General features: G+C 39.9%; 1 protein-coding gene across 2 annotated transcripts in view; it reads left to right on the forward strand.

Moving 5' to 3' along the window:
• POLA1 (DNA polymerase alpha 1, catalytic subunit) overlaps nucleotides 1–17,574 on the forward strand; it is a 186,394-nt gene extending 168,820 nt beyond the window's left edge. Inside the window, exons 37-38 of one of the 2 annotated variants that reach the window (XM_088668719.1) lie at nucleotides 8,870–8,989; nucleotides 17,156–17,574. In XM_088668719.1, coding sequence (XP_088524845.1) covers nucleotides 8,870–8,946 — 77 coding nt within the window. In that variant the 3' untranslated portion in view covers nucleotides 8,947–8,989; nucleotides 17,156–17,574. The remainder of the gene's footprint in view (nucleotides 1–8,869; nucleotides 8,990–17,155) is intronic. The other variant, XM_035116609.3, reaches the window with a different exon arrangement.
• The last annotated feature ends 653 nt before the right edge of the window (nucleotides 17,575–18,227 follow it).

An 18,227-nucleotide genomic window follows, 5' to 3' on the forward strand; every position in this document is an offset into this window, starting at 1 on the left:
GGGGCCTTGGTTTAAAATAAAAGGGCAGGTTTTAAAAATATATGCAGTTATAAAAATCATCATTTCGTCATGGACACCCTAATAGGAAATCAGTCAGTGGCAATATCATTTTTTTCAGATTTCTCCTGATACTTACAGCAGTATTCTTGTTAGCATTCCTTCCTTAATTAGTTCCCATATTGGCCTGAACCCCTGGCCTATCTGGCGGCAATTCAATATGTTGACTCCCCAGTCCAGGTTCAGTCCATGTGTCCAAAGTCCCACAGAGATGCTGGCAGTTCCAAGCTGAGGTCCATCAACATGGGCAGTTGAACAGACACAGCACCTCTGCTCTGCTGCCCTTTTATACTTTGCATGCTGACTGCAATATCTGAGCTTGAAGACACATGTGACCCTCACTTCTTCCAAGCCTTCTCCAGCTGAGGAATCACACCCCTCCTCCCGGAGTTAGCAAGACCCACCTGGCCAGCTAGGGAGCTGGGCTGTGGGCCCTTGCCTGCCTCAGCCTCTTGAAGCACCTTGCCCACTGCTCCCTATGCCTCAGAGCCCGCTGTGTTCATGGAGACACCTTTGGCTCTGGTAGACGAGTCCTGCTGCTCTGGCTCCTGACTCCCATCCCCTCCTGATCCTCCATCACCCTACACCAACCTCTCCTTCCTGATCCCCTGCTTTCCCCAGTGTGTCCCAGTCCCACCTACACCCCTCACCAGGATCCTCTTCCTCTGCATTGTTCTGCCAGTTCATGACACATATACAGAGATTTTATGAATGTTGGAAAACTGGTGATGGTTGACAATCCCAACCAATTTTTCAATGCACTCATGGATACACTGGTGAAACATGTAAATAAGATTCCTTCATGTGTGAATCGCTTGTAAAGGAGGCATCATGTGGTTACCATTAGTACAGTCACACTGCTGGCACTACCCCCCCCCCCCAGATGTTCACACATTAGTGTGAACTATCTACACCAAGCATCCCAATGTATAGACAGCTTCCATAAGATCAGAAATCATGCAAGACTGACAGGAATTATTGCCATTATATTGTCTCTCTGTGGCAATTTTGTACTTTCACTAGTACAAGTCCAGAAAATGGGAACGTGTACTGGTGAATGCTTTTGACACTAGCAGCGTCCTTCTGGGATTAACTACAGGTATTCACTATATCCGCTCAGAGGCTTGTATTTATTCATATTCTTTGAAGGATGTGTACTCAATGATAGCAGTATAAAAGAAGTGATGATTGAATCACTACTGATCACAGCAGTTGAATCTTGCTTATGGTAAGATACGGTGTAGGACTTGGGAATAATTCATACCATTGGTGGCTAATGACTTGCATTGCAGCCTGCTTGCTATAAGGGAATCACATAGTGAAGTCTGTGGACTTTTCCCTGTTCTCGGTGCATCATCTCAGCCGAAAACAGACCGTGAAACAAAAGTACCTTGAAACTTTCAGCTGCACCTAGATCTCAGACTCCAGTATTGTGTCCGCCTACTGTTATACAGTACTGAATAAGCTAATCTTGCTAGGTGACACCATGATCTTGAAGTGGAGAATTAGAAACAGTGCAGATCATGCTGTCTCAGTTTATTTATTGCATTTCTGTACCAGCTTTCTGGAAAAACACTGAAGGCAATTTACATTTCAACATACTAAAAAAAGTATATATTTTTAATCATATTTGTCTCAGGCCGTTGGTTGTCTCAGAAGGTGATGGCATAAACTCCATGGTCTGGGCTTCTCATCTGCTTTTTTCAGGGCACGGGGGTCAGTTACCAAAATACACCATTTTCGTTTTCTTCTTCCCCAACCTTCTCCTTAACCCCCAGAATGGAATTAATTTTTTGGGAATTGTAATCACTATTTTGTCTATAGTGCTTCTGATAATGAGTAGTGTTCATAAAGTGAAACACTGAGTATAGTTGAATTAGCATTGGGGACACCCAGGTTCAGATCCTTAGTCAGATATGAACCTCACTGTGTAACCTTGGGCTTGCCACTCACACAGTCCAACCCTGTTTCAAGGAGTTGTAGGGTGGAGTAAATATGTGTAATCTAAGGGACTAGACATGAAAATGAAGGCAAATGGAATGTAAAGATAATGAAGGAGGTGAGTTTTGAAATGTGAGTGAACAAGTTGGTTAATAGGATGGAGCCAGGCAGAAACTAGAAGATAAGATTCCATTGGTAGGGGGCAGCCAGAAAATAGAAAGTGTTGTGGTTTTTTTTGAGATTATGGAGACTACTAGAGGAGCAAACAAGAATGTGGGAGGAGAGAAATAGATAGTAACAACGTGGGAATTTAACATATTAGAAAGAGAGATGAGTTGTTTTTTTAATGACATGAAAGAAAATGCCAATGTAAAAACCAACAAAGAAAAGTAGCTTGTGCATAATCTAAGTAGAATCAATTGTGAGCTGAAGAATTCAAGGTAAAGAGATTTCCAAAAAGAAACAGGAAGACAGAGAATCAAACAATACACTTGAGCAGCAGAACCAGAAGCAAAGCAGCTGTAAACTCTGCTCAGAGAGCCTGCACATTCCTGCTAAACCATGGTTTAAATTTACTAATGAGGAATATTGCTTCACTTTGTCAAGAGTTTCCCAGAGATACTGAACTTGTCTTCTGAAGGTGAGCATCTGGTGTGCCTTGACACAAATCTAGACCCTGAAAAGTGCTGGGTGGCCCTTTTCAGTTCCCAAACCCAGAGAGAGGATAGAAGTATGGAAGAATGGCCTCTGTGGCAATGGAATTTGAAGCAGACCATTGGAGAGAAGAGAATGTGAAGTTGACCCTTCACTTCTTCCTCCATTGTCACTACAGCAGAACAAGTTGTTGAGTTCCCTCAAACAGAAAATTAGTTTGTGCTGCTTTGCATTGCTTTGCCAGGTGGCGCTGTGGTTAAATCACTGAGCCTAGAGCTTGCTGATCAGAAGGTCGGCGGTTCGAATCCCTGTGACGGGGTGAGCTCCCGTTGCTTGGTCCCAGCTCCTGCCAACCTAGCAGTTCGAAAGCACGTCAAAAATGCAAGTAGATAAATAGGAACCGCTACAGCGGGAAGGTAAACGGTGTTTCCATGTGCTGCTCTGGTTTGCCAGAAGCGGCTTTGTCATGCTGGCCACATGACCTGGAAGCTATACGCCGGCTCCCTCAGCCAATAATGTGAGATGAGCGCGCAACCCCAGAGTCGGTCACGACTGGACCTAATGGTCAGGGGTCCCTTTACCTTTACCTAAGTGCAAACAAAGGGAAAGAGATTGGCTTTCAGTTTCCCTTTAAGCCATAAGTTAGAACCTGTGGCCCTCCAGGTGTTGATTGGCCAGCATGGCCAATGGTTAGGAGTTTTGGGAACTGTAGTGCAGCAGCATCTGGAGGGTCATAGGCTCCCCATCCCTGGTTTAAGCTAAACAAACTCATCCTTCATTCTACATAGCTTCTGGTCTCCTGGACGTGGGTGGTTGGACTGCAGCTACAGCAGCTGACTTTAATGAGTGAAGTAAACTGCGTCAAAGGTCTTCATTTTCTGCATCAGCAAAGGTTGAAACCCACTTGACCCACTATGGGCATTTTTCGTTCACATAGATACTTCAGTGTCTGAGAGTTAAGCATTTCTGCAAGGGTGATTTGTACCTGGCTGACAATATTCAAGTACAAAATAGACATCTGATTAGTGTGTCAGATAAGAGAGTTTCACATATATAGATTAACTGTTTTTACATTTAAGATGCACATAAGCCAGGAGTGGGAAAGAATTTAGCTTTTTGTTGCATGTAATTTGAACAAGAAAGCAACATGTACATGTGTGTGCTCTTTGTATCGCATGAAATGAGCATGCTTTTCAGTTTTGCTTTTAATTTTATTTATAAAAAATACTTTTTATCCTATACACTCCAGTCAGATGTTCAAAGTGGCCTTGAGGAGGAATAATCTAAAACACAAAAATGCAAACAATACTAAAACAGCAACGCAAATCCAAATCAGAGAATAAGCAAAATAGACACTAATAAAACGTCTACACAGAAGTGTTTTTAACCTGTGCCCAGTGAAGTATCTACGGTAATCAGGTCAAATGAAGCAAAAACAGTTTCCACAATGTGGCTCTAGTGAGAAGAGTGTGTCATGTGTATACCACATTGGAAGGAGAGCAGGTACACGAAGCGGAGCCTTCCTTAACTATTGCAGGCAGGCTCATGTGGGAGCCAGCAGTCCTTCAGATATTCAGCTCTCAGACCATTTAGGCCTTTAAAGGTCAAAACCAGCAAGTTCAATTCATCCCGGTGTCAAACTGAGAACAATGAATAGGTGCAACGTTGATATTTTATGACTGAATAAACGAGCAGCTGCATTTGTAGCAATTGAAATTTTACATAAACATAGACACCTAAGCATAGCAAAGGAGAAAGTTTGTGAAAAGGCCAGCTATATGAATAAAAATAATAATGAAAGGAAGTGGAAAGAAGAATGACTAGAACCTCTGGTTTCAGCTGTGCATTGGCAAATGCAGTCCTGAATGTGAGATCAGAGATAATTCCAGGCATTGCCTGGTAATTTGAATTTGATTTAGTCTTGCCATGTGACTTTTCATTAATATATATTTCTTTTTTTTAAAGGAAATCCAGTAAACTTCCCTGCCAGTTTTATTTTATATGTGCACAGCCCCAAATGTAACTTACAAATCTATTGTTTCATATAATCATAATTTGAATACATAAGTAAAACTGAACTACGATCAATACCAGTGTGGATTGTGTTATTTATTCATTTAGACAATTTATATACCGCTTAATCACAGTTGTCTCTGATGTGCCATAATTGTACATCAAACGCAATGATACAATTAAAGATAAAATCAGCTGAAAAATATAAAATAAGAAATGTGGGAGTTCCACAAAATCCTGTTGATAAAACAGAGTTGATGTAGAAAGTCTTACAAGCTTTTTAAAGTAAGATAGATTGGTGGTTGTTTACAGGGACAAAACATGTGGGCAGCTGGAAGTGTTTTTGTCTATACCAGGCATGTCAAACATGCGGCCCTCCAGATGTTTTGGACTACAATTCCCATCTTCCCCAACCACTGGTCCTGCTAGCTAGGGATCATGGGAGTTGTAGGCCAAAACATCTGGAGGGCCGCATGTTTGACATGCCTGGTCTATACAGTTACATGCAGTGCTGCTGAGACATGTCTTGACTTCTTGTACTGTTCCCAGAACTAGCAGGGCTTGGTGGTTCCTGTCCTGCTGCTTCCGCCTGCCCACACAGGCCTCCAGCTGCTGGCTGATCAGCTAGGGGGTGGGCGCTTGCAGAAGTCTCGGCTCACAGATTATGCCCATTCAGATTGGCAGCTGCACAAACAAATCAGTAATCATGCCCTTGTCACGAATCCAAGACCTCTGGTGCTTGGATGGGCAAGTCCTGCAGCCAATCAGATGCATTGTCTTGTATAGCCTAAAAGCAGCTACCTCTTTTCACATGCTGGGTGGGGCTAGACTGTGGGCCATCTCACCCCAACCAGAGAGAAACAGGTCAGAGATCTCTGCTTGACTTCTGCCCACACTGCCAAAAACTACTGGTGTCATTTGCAGATGCTACACTCATCCGAAGAGTTGGCACAACTAAACAACAACAACACACATCCACTGGTGAAACATATTGCAGGGTGGCAGTATAGCGGAAGAACCAATCCAGAGGACTAGGAAGAGGGGGCGGGACTTACAGTACTTGAAATAAAAGCCTCCATTCTGTTATAAACATAGGGAAAGGGAGAGTGCAATGAGAGGACAAGTTGAGAGGGAGGTGAGATTGGTATTGTTGTTGTTGTTTAGTCGTGTCTGACTCTTCGTGACCCCATGGACCATAGAACGCCAGGCACTCCTGTCTTCCACTGCCTTCCGCAGTTTGGTCAAACTCATGTTGGTACCTTCGAGAACACTGTCCAACCACCTCGTCCTCTGTCGTCCCCTTCTCCTAGTGCCCTCAATCTTTCCCAACATCAGGGTCTTTTCCAGGGAGTCTTCTCTTCTCATGAGGTGGCCAAAGTATTGGAGCCTCAGCTTCACGATCTGTCCTTCCAGGGAGCACTCAGGGCTGATTTCCTTAAGAATGGATAGGTGTGATCTTCTTGCAGTCCATGGGACTCTCAAGAGTCTCCTCCAGCACCATAATTCAAAAGCATCAATTCTTTGGCAATCAGCCTTCTTAATGGTCCAGCTCTCACATACATCACTACTGGGAAAACCATAGCTTTAACTATACGGACCTTTGTCGGCAAGGTGATGTCTCTGCTTTTTAAGATGCTGTTTAGGTTTGTATTGCTTTTCTCCCAAGAAGCAGGCGTCTTTTAATTTCGTGACTGCTGCCACCATCTGCAGTGATCAAGGAGCCCAAGAAAGTAAAATCTCTCACTGCCTCCATTTCTTCCCCTTCTATTTGCCAGGAGGTGATGGGACCAGTGGCCATGATCTTGGTTTTTTTAATGTTGAGCTTCAGACCATATTTTGCGCTCTCCTCTTTCACCCTCATTAAAAGGTTCTATAATTCCTCCTCACTTTCTGCCATCAAGGTTGTGTCATCAGCATATCTGAGGGTGTTGATATTTCTTCCGGCAAGCTTAATTCCAGCGTGGGATTCATCGAGTCCACCCTTTGTCATGATGAATTCTGCATATAAGTTAAATAAGCAGGGAGACAATATACAGCCTTGTCGTACTCCTTTCCCAATTTTGAACCAATCAGTTATTCCATATCCAGTTCTAACTGTAGCTTCTTGTGCCACATAGAGATTCCTCAGGTGGCACTCCCATTTCTGAGACTGGTATAAACCACATCAAATGCAGATGCAAAAATATGAGCAGAAGCAGCCCAGGCCAACAAGGCATTGTGGGAGAAGGACCAGATAAATCTCGGGACCCCTGATCCCAGTATCACAGCAGCAGTTTGCCATGGCTATGTGGAAACCTGTCTCCCTTGCAGGACACTCCTATTTTATATTGATGTTCTCCTAGGGTGGGTGAATAATCCAAAACATCTCCCAGTGTTTCCCAAGTGAAAAGTAAGGAACATCTTTCGAGGTGTCCTGGCTTTTTACTTTTTGAAATATGGCAACCCTACCTATCTGTACTTTCAAGATGCTTAAACCCAGATGCTTACACTAAGGCCTAGACTTAATGGGTTCCTGATTCTTACTTGAAATTTCTGGACTAAATTAGAAGTCACAGACGCAGCTATAGTTATTTGCTTAGGTGCTTTGCCGCATTCATGTATAAATCCATTTTTTCCATTTTAAGAGAAGTACAGGTGAGGGCAATAGAAACCTTCCCCCTCAATATTGTATCTCTCATCTGGAGATGTGCACAGCACCCTATAGTCACCCCATGTTTAGATTTTAGCCTCACTGAATGCTTGGTGCTATTTTTCTAGAAACAGAGGTGCTGAAACTCACCTTTGTTCTCTTATAATGGCAATGGTGCCCACCTCCTAATGCAAATTCTGCATTTTATGCAAGGCCACTTATTCTACATCTTAAGATCTTTGTTTACAATGGGTCGAGAATCGTTTTAACTAAATCTCTGACTAGGCTTTACTCGTGTTTATTGGCTGTTGGTTTTGCACTTCTGTGATTTTGCCTATCCTTCTCGTGAGTATTATAAATGGTTATTTCTGAAATTGAATTGAATCCAGTTTTTCATATTACATTGTTCAAGAGATTTAGTTGAGTAAAGATGTACTTTCACACAGACTTTGACTACATTTTTTCCATATAGCCTCCTTAATATTTTTGACGATATGAAATAGTTGTCAGATTAGGAATCACTTTAATTCTTTTCCTTTTTACTAAAATGTTGTTACTTACAGAAATGGCTACAATGTTTATATTCAGAATATTGTTTTGTGTTTCTGTAATGGGAAATGCCATTTGCTGAAGCAATATGCATAGCAATATGTATTGCCTGTGGCAGTGAAATACCTTTAAGGCCTGGGCTTTCACTGTTTGAAAGCAACTTTTGTGAAGAAAATTGCCTTTGTTGATGATACTTCACTTTAAATGTGTTCCCTGTTTTGTTACTCAGGCAAAATAGAAAGCCACAGCACCCTGAATTATATTTTTGGCTGTGTTCACTTTGTCCAGAAGAGACTTTGGATGCTTTAGATATGCAGTACTTTTTATATACTAAAATAAATATATTTTAAATATATGGGTAGATGTTCTTTAAAAATTGCAATAAAATCATTGTAATTCATAGAACATGCTGTAATTCAGAGATAAATATAAAATACAATCTGTGTATTTGATTGCAGGTAACAGAGTTAAATGTGCCAGCAATTTCAAGCACAGTTTGATATTTCCTATAATGAAATATAATGCAAAAAAATTAAACATCCAATATCAATGGTTTCTAAACGGTTTTGATATTTCTTTTTGTCCTTTTCCATGAAGAGTAATTTATTTCCCTTTTTAAAGTGTGGGCAGAGTGATTACTAGCACACTGTAATGTAATTGTGTTGCATTGATAAAATAAAAATTGTCCTTTATCTGTGTCCTGATAATGTTCAATTTACAGGCTGGCTTCTCTGCCACCTCTTCACTGCTTTGAGTATTCCAGTTCTCCTCCCTTCCTGCTCTGAGAGCGCACAGAACTGTTTGAAATCCACTGGTACAATTGTCAAATCAATTATTCATTCTCTGCAATTATACTCGCACAAAGAACATTTTGCTGGTCTGAATGATGATTAAATTAACAGCTATTCCAGCTGCCTGATAACATCTAATAGAATATTCATAAGCCCAAAATGGAATGAATTATCTCCATTAACTTCATCATGTTCACTTAATTACATGCTTGTTATTGTATTTACACCTTGTTAGATACCGCTGAAGCTGATCCAGTGGCTGGCCAGGAATTGGAAGCGTCTGTCATGGGGCAGTTGGAGCGCATTTTGTAGGAAATGCTATTTATTTTAAATGCTCCACCTGCTGGGAGCCAAGGTTAGTCAGCAGCACTGAGATGAATTGGGAAACGGGGTGTAAAAAGAAATAATGTGCTTCTGACAGGCTCCGTGGCTTTTAAGTTGCTCTCATTCAGCCACTTCACAAAAAATTATTTTATTCCATCTTTCAGTGATGATGACATGATTGCTTTTGGGTAATCATTTACCATTCTGATTTTATTTTTTGAAGTAAATTGTCTGAAGTAATAGGTTCTTGGAATTACAGCATGTCTTGCTTTTTTCCCCCCTCTTAGAACTTTATTTAAGCTTGTCTTCCAGCATTTAACCCGAGTCTGCTCTTTCGTTTGATCTTCTAACTTTATTTATACAACAGTGCTTAATGATCCTGCACAGTGTTTCCCACCCACCCCCACATACACGCACCAAAAATAAATAAAATAATTTTTGTCCAGTGTGGTTGACAGTATTTTTATATCCCCCAGCAAGGGGGCACATGCAATTTCCCTCAGAGGTACAAATACAAAACACCTTTTTAGCCCAGCCCCTGATACAGTCATTTCATCCTATTGAAATACATTTATCACTTTTCAAGGTAACTTTGCTCTCATGGAAGATGGTAAAGTCACCACTCTCACCTTTAGATACCAGCCTACAATATCCTCCTTACATGTTCTTTGTGCTTTTACAAGTGGCCAGGCTTCTCGGCCAGACCTCCTTACTTACATCTGCAATAACTGTTCCCTAGCCTATTGCAGGGGGAAATGACTCCTTGTGTTGATTTGAATCTGAACTAGACCAATAGTGAATGGAGTCATAATCACACTTCTAAATATTTGTGAGATCACTGTAATAAAGCACTCAGACCCTGTTTCTTATTCAGCCTGGAAGCTGTATTTTTGTATTGGCATAAGAAAAGTGAGGATAATTATTGTTCAGAAAAGGGATTCTGCTTTCGGAATAACGCTGGTAGACTTCAGCAGCCAATGGTGATAGTGTCAATGGTTTTTGTTTGAAGCGCTTTGTTTTGTTGATAAGAGAGAGATAATCTTCATATCTTCAATATGTTTTGCTGTTAAAAAAATCATTCAGGACAGAACAGAAGAATTATTTATTTGGATACTTGTAGTATGTCAGGTGGTTTCCAAACAGAAGAATAAAAATAGTGTTCTCTACCCCGAAGTATATACGAAACATTGGGACGTGGTGAAGAATGGAGAGAATTTTGAGTGCATTTGTCAAAACCAGTTTTAGATGTCCTTAAGTATTAGTTGTCACTTTCTCTGATCTTCAGCATATTATATGTAAATTAGTCCTGTTGAAATAGATTTAACTTCATTTTTGTGCCATGTCTTTTGAACTAGATATAAGACTTCATTGGTCTGTGTCTACAAACGAATATGTTAGCAGAGAGTCTACACAGTAGAACACCATTTATGTTAATCTTAACAGGCTGATGTTCTACCAGCAGTTATGTTATATAGCTGCCTCATCTCTTAGTGTTGCTGCTAGTTATGTTTTCCTTCGTATTGACATAGTAGAAATGCCAAAGCTAAGGTTAACGCCATGAATAAGGGTGTTGTGTATTATAAAGTGGGGAACCCATGTAATTAAAAAAGGCTTGCCTTAACTGATTTCATAATTGACAGAATATTTATTTAACTTGCTGTAAATTGACACACCTCTAGACAGAGACAATTATGACTGACTGTATAACGTCTGACAGAACCAATTATGACTGACTGTTGTTTGCTACCTTTGCAAAGAAATAAATGAAACACAGATATTTAGAACAGAGACTGCTGCCTGTGCGCCTGTGCTTGCTATAATTAAAATACAATATGCAGAAGGTGAAGTAAAAACATGGTTCCTAATGGTTTCTAATTTAGCATATTCTTTAAGTCTTCAAATAAAACTGTTAGCATGAGAACTAAATATGAATGATGCACAGGGTCCTTAAGACACAAGTGTAATAGTATATGTTAAGTATGTATGTGTGTGCATGTCAAGCTATTGTAAACTGAATATATGTGCAATATATTTTTGTGCATGCACACATAACATGCACACTGAACATTAATAAAAGCTAAGCTGTTTGACACAATAATTGAGTGGGTTTGCTGATTAATAATAATAATATGAGAAACCCTGGTTCTCCATTCAGTTATATGTAAAATATAAAAGCCTTCCATATAAAGGAAAGCAATTAAAAATACTTGGTTTCTACTTTCAGCTTATGTGGGCACCATTTATTGAAAGGAAAGTTATATAATTCAGATATTTTGAAACAAGATTGAACGATCACAGTCGTATTAGCTTCAACCATCAAACTAAGTCAATCAGTGTTTCATCTCAGTTACCAGAAAAGGGCCATTTTCCAATTAAGTTTAAAGATTTGTTGATGCTGTCTGAATTTCATTTCATTTTTTTCATTAAAATCCTAGTAATATTAAGGTCTTTATTTTATACCTATTAAAACATTGTTTTTGTATTGATATTGTAAAAGGGATATTTGGGTTTCCCCCCCCCCCCACTAATATAAATATAGAAAGTCTGTGAGAGCTATGGTTTAAGCTGCTATAAAACCGTATTCCGTACATATATTTAAATGTTCCACATGTCACTTCAGTCATATTACAACTTTGTTCTCAGAAAGGATTAACTGCTCTATTGATTAAAGTCTCATTTAGGAAGAAAAAGTGAGCTTTTATATGCATCTCCAAGTTGGATGGTATGGTAACCTGAAAGTATTGACTGGCTGTGTGATATACAGCGGTCACAATTGTCTTTTACTAAGAAGAGCACAGAGTGATGCTGGTTGTCATTCTTACTCTGCTGTGTGGCAGCGCAAATAGTCCCCTTTCTAACCAACCTGGTGGGAAAAGTCAATATCCCATCAGCAGAGGAGGTAAACACATCAGGAGCTGTGTCCTCTCTCATCTTCCCTCCTCTATATTACTACAGTTCTTTAAATCTATTCTCCCCAGTCATCGGATGCACTTCTGTCATTCAAATGCATAGTACTGCTATACTGCAGATATAGCTGTGGTCTGAATTTAATACTGTACTGTAGATCCTCTTTGTTGTTTTATATTTCAGAATAAAACATCCCCTCACTGATTTCACATAGTTCCTTATTTTTCTACCATTAGCACACTTCATTAGATTTCTTTCTCTTTAGTTTTGAATCTCGGTAGCAGTAATATTTTTAAATGTTTTTAAGAGGGGGTTAACCTTGGACACTTTAGCCAAGATCCAAAGTTCCCTGCACAAGACTTTTTCGAACCCCTTTCCTTTTTTGGCATTAGCTCCCCATGTGTCCCAAGATGACCACCCAAAGGTTAGAGCTCTCCAGAGTAATTTTATTATGTTCAAGGGACTGTCACTGTGGGAGGAGGGGACCTGGCAACACAGCCTCTGTGCATGTAGCACTTTGCACACATTCATATAACTCTCTGTATACAAGCCATTGCTTAATTTCCTTCCATTTATATTGTACTTCTGTTTGGATTGCATTGTTGATGTTTAAATATAGTGAACAAAACTGAGCCGCTCCTGTAGCGATAACCAGAAACGCTTTTTAGTTGTGTCTCCCAGTGTAAATTTGATGATGATGTGATGATTTGATACAGTGCCTAAGAAGAAAGCACTGTACAAAGATAAAACAGACAAAGCCCTTCTCACGGGCTTACAATCTAATTAAGATAGCATAAAAGGGGGGATGGAAGGAAAAAACGAATGAGATAACTAACAGATCTAATATGAGTCAATGTGCATATTTAGATGCAGTTCATAAAAATCCATGCTGTATAAAATATGGCAAAGCCATATGAAGCCAATGAAGAGAAAATGTAGCTTGATATTGTCAAACAGAATAGAAACACAGAGTGTAGAAAACAGTAGAGGGGAAACCCTGCAATCCAAAGCAGGTTTATTCAGAAATAAGTCTGTACTAAGTTTACTTAGGATTGCAGTTGTAGGGTTGTATTCACTGCTAGTCCTCCTCAGAGTAGACCCCTTGAAGTTAATACACATGATTTACCGGTACTTATGTTCATTCATTAATATGAGTCTATTCTGAGCAGACCTGTGTTGGATATACCGGTAACTCTTCGTCTACAATTGTGTACACACGTACCTGGACTATGGGACTACAAAATGATTTGAACAATATCATATTGTTTGCTCAGTGACGCATTATTCCAAATGCAACAGACTGCTTCCAGACAGTGCGCTTTGATTGCTCTTGTGCTCTAAGAATCATTAAAACTATTTTACCCCCATTTTGAAATTTGATGTTGCAACACAATTCCAGTATAGTGACATATATAGTGGCCTTCGTTTTGTTAAACACTAAATGTTAAAATTTTGATCCTCAGCATATTTCAGCAATTAAAGAATATCCTGATGTATTGGATATTCAACCATTCTGGTCTTCCAATTTGTGCAGGGTATTTAATGATAGCAGATCTCTTAATGCTTTGGGGTAATGGCTTAATGGCAGAATGAGAACATAAGAAGAGTCTGCTGGATCAGACCATTGGCCATTCTCTTTGGTGTCGGTAAACGGGGTAGTATCTCCTCACACAGAGCTATATGAACACATCAGAGGAACACTAGGTTCATATCTCAGTGATAGGTGCAAAGACGTTTACCAATAAACAGAAGCAGTCAGTTAGCAGGAAATGAGAGTATGCTGTCTGAAGAACAAAACCCTCTTCAGACCTTATTTTGCAGTGAGGAAGAACTAAGACTGAACACATGACATTCTCAAGCTCCAGGATTTGGGACTCCCATATCTGCGATGGGCACTGCCCATTTGGTGGAGAATTTTAAATTTTAGACTAGGGGTGGGGTAGAGTCAGGTTCAAATCCCTACTTAGCCATGAAGTTAACAGGGAGCCCCTAGCTCAGTTCCTCTTTTTCAAGCTAACCATCTTCACAGGACTAAGAAAAAATGGAAGCAGAAAGCCATGCACATTGCCCTGAGAGCGAGAGTAGGATAAAACATTATAAAGAAATACATGTAAGACAGCTTTTCAGTTTTCAGTAAAACCCTGAATTAAGATTAAAAATTGTCCACCAAAAAGGATTTTAAAATGTTATAATTTATTTTAAGATTTTCTGACTTCCTAGGATAATATGCATTCTAGGTATTGTCAACATTATTAAAGTTAAAAGTGTTTGGGAACTTGGTGCAAAACACAATAACCCATTTTAACCAGAGCAGGGTGAGGAGTTTGGTAGCAGTATCACTACCTTCTGGCCCATTTCCAGGCCCAATTCAAAGTACTGGTTATCACAATTTAGGCCCCAAATGACTTGGGAATAGGATAGTTGAGAACCATATCCCATATAAGTCTGCCTGTTCACTTAGTGTCAGAGGTACGTAGGAAAGGGCCTTATGTGTGTTCAGACAGTGGCCTCTTGTCCCCTGCTTAAAGGTAAAGGACCCCTGACAGCTAAGTCCAGTCGCAAACAACTCTGGGGTTGTGGCGCTCGTCTCATTTTTTACTGGCCGAGGGAGCCAACGTTTGTCCGCAGACAGTTTTTCCTGGTCATGTGGCCAGCATGACTAAGCCACTTCTGGCGAAACCAGAGCAGCGCACGAAAACGCCATTTACCTTCCTACCAGAGCGGTACCTATTTATCTACTTGCGCTTTGGCGTGCTTTTCAAACTGCTAGGTGGGCAGGAGCTGGGACCGAACAACGGGAGTTCACCCCGTCGCAGGGATTCAAACCACCGACCTTCTGATCAGCAAGCCCTGGGCTCAGTGGTTTAGACCACAGCGCCACCCGAGTCCCTTCTGTCCCCTGCTTAATGGCATTTAAATACCAAGTGAACATTTATTTGTTCCAGCTGCTCTTTCAATTGACTAGCCTGTGACTTATTCATTCATTCATTCATTCATTCATTCATTCATTCATTTCATAACATTTATACACTGCTGGTTTACCAAAAGGAATTTACAAAAAGACTTGTTATCCCCTTGGCTTTTTTATTACAGTGGATCCAAACATGCCCTCCTGAAGGCCGCTGTGCAACCTACCACACTGCTCTAGAGGGTGCCTCAACCCATTTTCAGGGATCACACTGGGTTGTGGGGGGAAAGGGAAAGCTCAGATTGGAAAGCATCTCATTCTATGGCCAGAACACTGATGGAATTCTGGATTCAGTCCTTTATCTGCTGTGCTGCCTGTTTTGCACTTTTAATATCGCAGGATAGTTTACAGAGTAGATTCTACTCCTAAGGGCAGAGGGACAGTTCGAAGGTAGCCCCACATACGGCCTATTATAATAATGCAGCCTTGTATGACTGTGACCAGGTGCTGCTCCAAGAATGAAGTACAGCCTAAGCTATGCAAAAGCACTCCTGACTCCATGCTGAGATTCTAAGTACAAAGCAAGATCTAAGAGGACTCTCAAACTATGTACCTACACACTTAACATGCATTATCTCGCTAATCCTCTTAACACCCTTTAAAAAGGGCCAGTATTATCGCTCCCATATTGCAGATGGCAAATTTGGCCTCTGACAATAGTGGTTTGGCTAAGACCAACTACTGAATTTAGCGAAGGTGATATTTCAACTGAAGGCTTTCTTGTTCAGTGGTATATATAATTAAATATGCTATGCTAGCTTATCGGTTAGTGATCTATTGATCACGCATCTCAATTTTTTTCTTTCAGTAAAATACAATATCTAGTCATATGATCCCTTTCCTACTTTTTAAATTGCTTATTTCTCCATTTTACACCTTCAGTAAATCAGCAGAAACATTCAAATTGGAATCAGTCCATCTGTTCAGCAGAACACAAACTAGATGTTCACTACCAAGCAATTGTTGTTGGTGGTGTGTTGTTTTTCTCTTATAGGCCCCTATGTCTTAAAATGATTCAGTTCCATGAAATATCCCAGCACAAAAGTAACCTGCAGTTCTTAGGCGCTTAAACTCACTATACTCAATATGTGTGCACTTTAGCTGAGTTATTGGGGGGCGGGGGAGGACATGATGAAATGTTGAAGTTTGAATCACTGAATCTTTGGGAAATGAGTCTAGCTTAGTGGTAGAACAAACATATATGCCTTTGCATGCAGAAGGTTCCATGTTCAAAATCTGGCATCTCCAGTTAAATGGACCAGGTAGCAGGTGATGCGAAATGCTTCTATCTGAGAACCTAGAGATCTGCTTGCAGAGTGCATTATATTAGCTAGATAAACAGTGTGACCTGTGTTTCTTCCCTTTGGCATTCTTATTTTTTAATTTGTTTTCTTAAGATAGCCAGGGAAGCAAACAAGGCTCCCTAGAAATCTAAACAAAACACAGAACATGTTTGCTATTCCACTGCACTTGCGCAGTCTTTAAAGTATACACAAAACACTTACGGTGGGCGGGGGAGTATCTGCAAGTATTTTTTCAAGTGGTGTAAATACACAAGTACATTAAAAAACTGTGTCAAGATAATTTCATATGTTCTGATTCAGCCTATCACTTAAAATGGACTTGTAAAAAAAAAAGTTGAAGTTTGAGATATGGGAAGAATGTGCATCTTAGCTTAATAGTTTCCGGGAATACCTTTCTGCACTAACTTCCACATGCTTTGTAATAGGCATGTAAAGGCAAGTTCCCAGTATCCTGCATTATTGCGAATATTTTCAGTAATCCGATCAATGAAGAAGGTTCAGTGCATAGAAAGCAGATCGCCAGGCAACCATGCCATTAAGCAGCATTCTGCTTTAAAAAAAAATTAAACTCTTTAAAGAGAAGCTACTATCTGTTGGTTATGGTAACCTGGCGGAACTGTTCCCTCGTCCTCTTTCTCTTCCCCCTCCCACCCCCCATTTATTCAGCATTAATGGACAAACAGTGTTTCCTGACATTTACTGACAGAAGGTGTAGCACCAATTCAGTTGGGGCATGACAGGTGGGTTGACTAATTCCCTGATGAGCTGGATTCAGTCTCTTTGTAAGTAACAAGTCTGACACTCTCCTAAACATGCTGACCAATGTACTTTTTTTTTAAAAAAGGTAAGCATCAGAAGAAGAGGAAGCTAAGTAAAAAGGCATGTTGAATAGAAGTCTGGGAAATTTGGGTTCTGAGAGAGTGTGTTTTAAAAGACCAGAGAATCCTGGGATTAGTGACTATAAAATGATGAGTTCTTTTTTCTGATCTTTCAGTTTGTTATTTCTCTCTCCCAACAGGTTGTGTGAATAACAACAGACTGGAAGAAACCAAGGAAAACTACAAAAAACTGAAGAGCACAGTAGACAAATGGTTGTCAGTGAGCAGCTACTCTGAAGTGAACCTCAGCAAACTCTTTCAGACATTCAATGTAGTAAAATCTGTGGGAGATCCCAGTACTTAAGCACTGTGTGTGGGTAGAATGGAACAAAAGGCTTTTGTGGACTCTTTTGTAGGCAAATATCTTCCTTGTTTTCATTTCTAGTTTTCCATCTATAGATACACACTAGTGTTGTTGTATCTTGTTTAAAAACACACAAGTATACATCAAATATTGGCTTTATTTGGTGGTAAAATATATTAAAAGGTCATGTTAAAAGTCAGTATATATAGTGAACACCTGTACCACTTACTTTTCAATAAATATCTATTTGTTGTATATCTGGACCTAGAAGGGAAGAAAGGGGTGGAGAAATAGCTTCTTTAATTGAATAATTCCCAGTGAGAGTTGCTGGAATGTAAGTGATCCTAGACTTTGCTCCAGGGTAGTTAGTAGAGGTGCTTTCAGGAAAAGAGGTTAGTGGAGGTCTCAGTAGGAGCACTAATGTTTTCGCTTTTCACAATTTATCTACTTCATGATCATATACATAGCAGTTAAAAACAATACTACTGTAAAGCCAAATTCTTCCTATTAATACTTGATTCTAATGTGATCTTTATTTTTGAACCTATATTTGAGGGTAAATTTTCCACAAAACAGTATTCATTCAAACAATAAATATTGTGCTGTAAAGATGCATAGTAACCACATGGAAATGAATGCTAAAGCACCAATTGACTTTTGTACAGGGCAAGGAGACTGTATGTATGCAGCAGATTCTTCATACCACACACACATATCTAAATGTTACACTTTGGTTTCTTTGGGTTCAACAGAATAAACAGTGGTGCTTGCTGTGGTGAGAAAAAGGAAACAAGACATAAAAATTATTATCAACCAACAAATAAAAGTAATTTCTATATCGTATAAAGCAAATAAAGCCAAGGCAAAGTTTTTAGAGAGATTTAACAATGGTGTCTAATCTGTTTACT

Source organism: Zootoca vivipara, chromosome 4 (assembly GCF_965207765.1).
Source record: "Zootoca vivipara chromosome 4, rZooViv2.hap1.1, whole genome shotgun sequence".
In the NCBI taxonomy this organism is placed as follows: domain Eukaryota; kingdom Metazoa; phylum Chordata; class Lepidosauria; order Squamata; family Lacertidae; genus Zootoca; species Zootoca vivipara.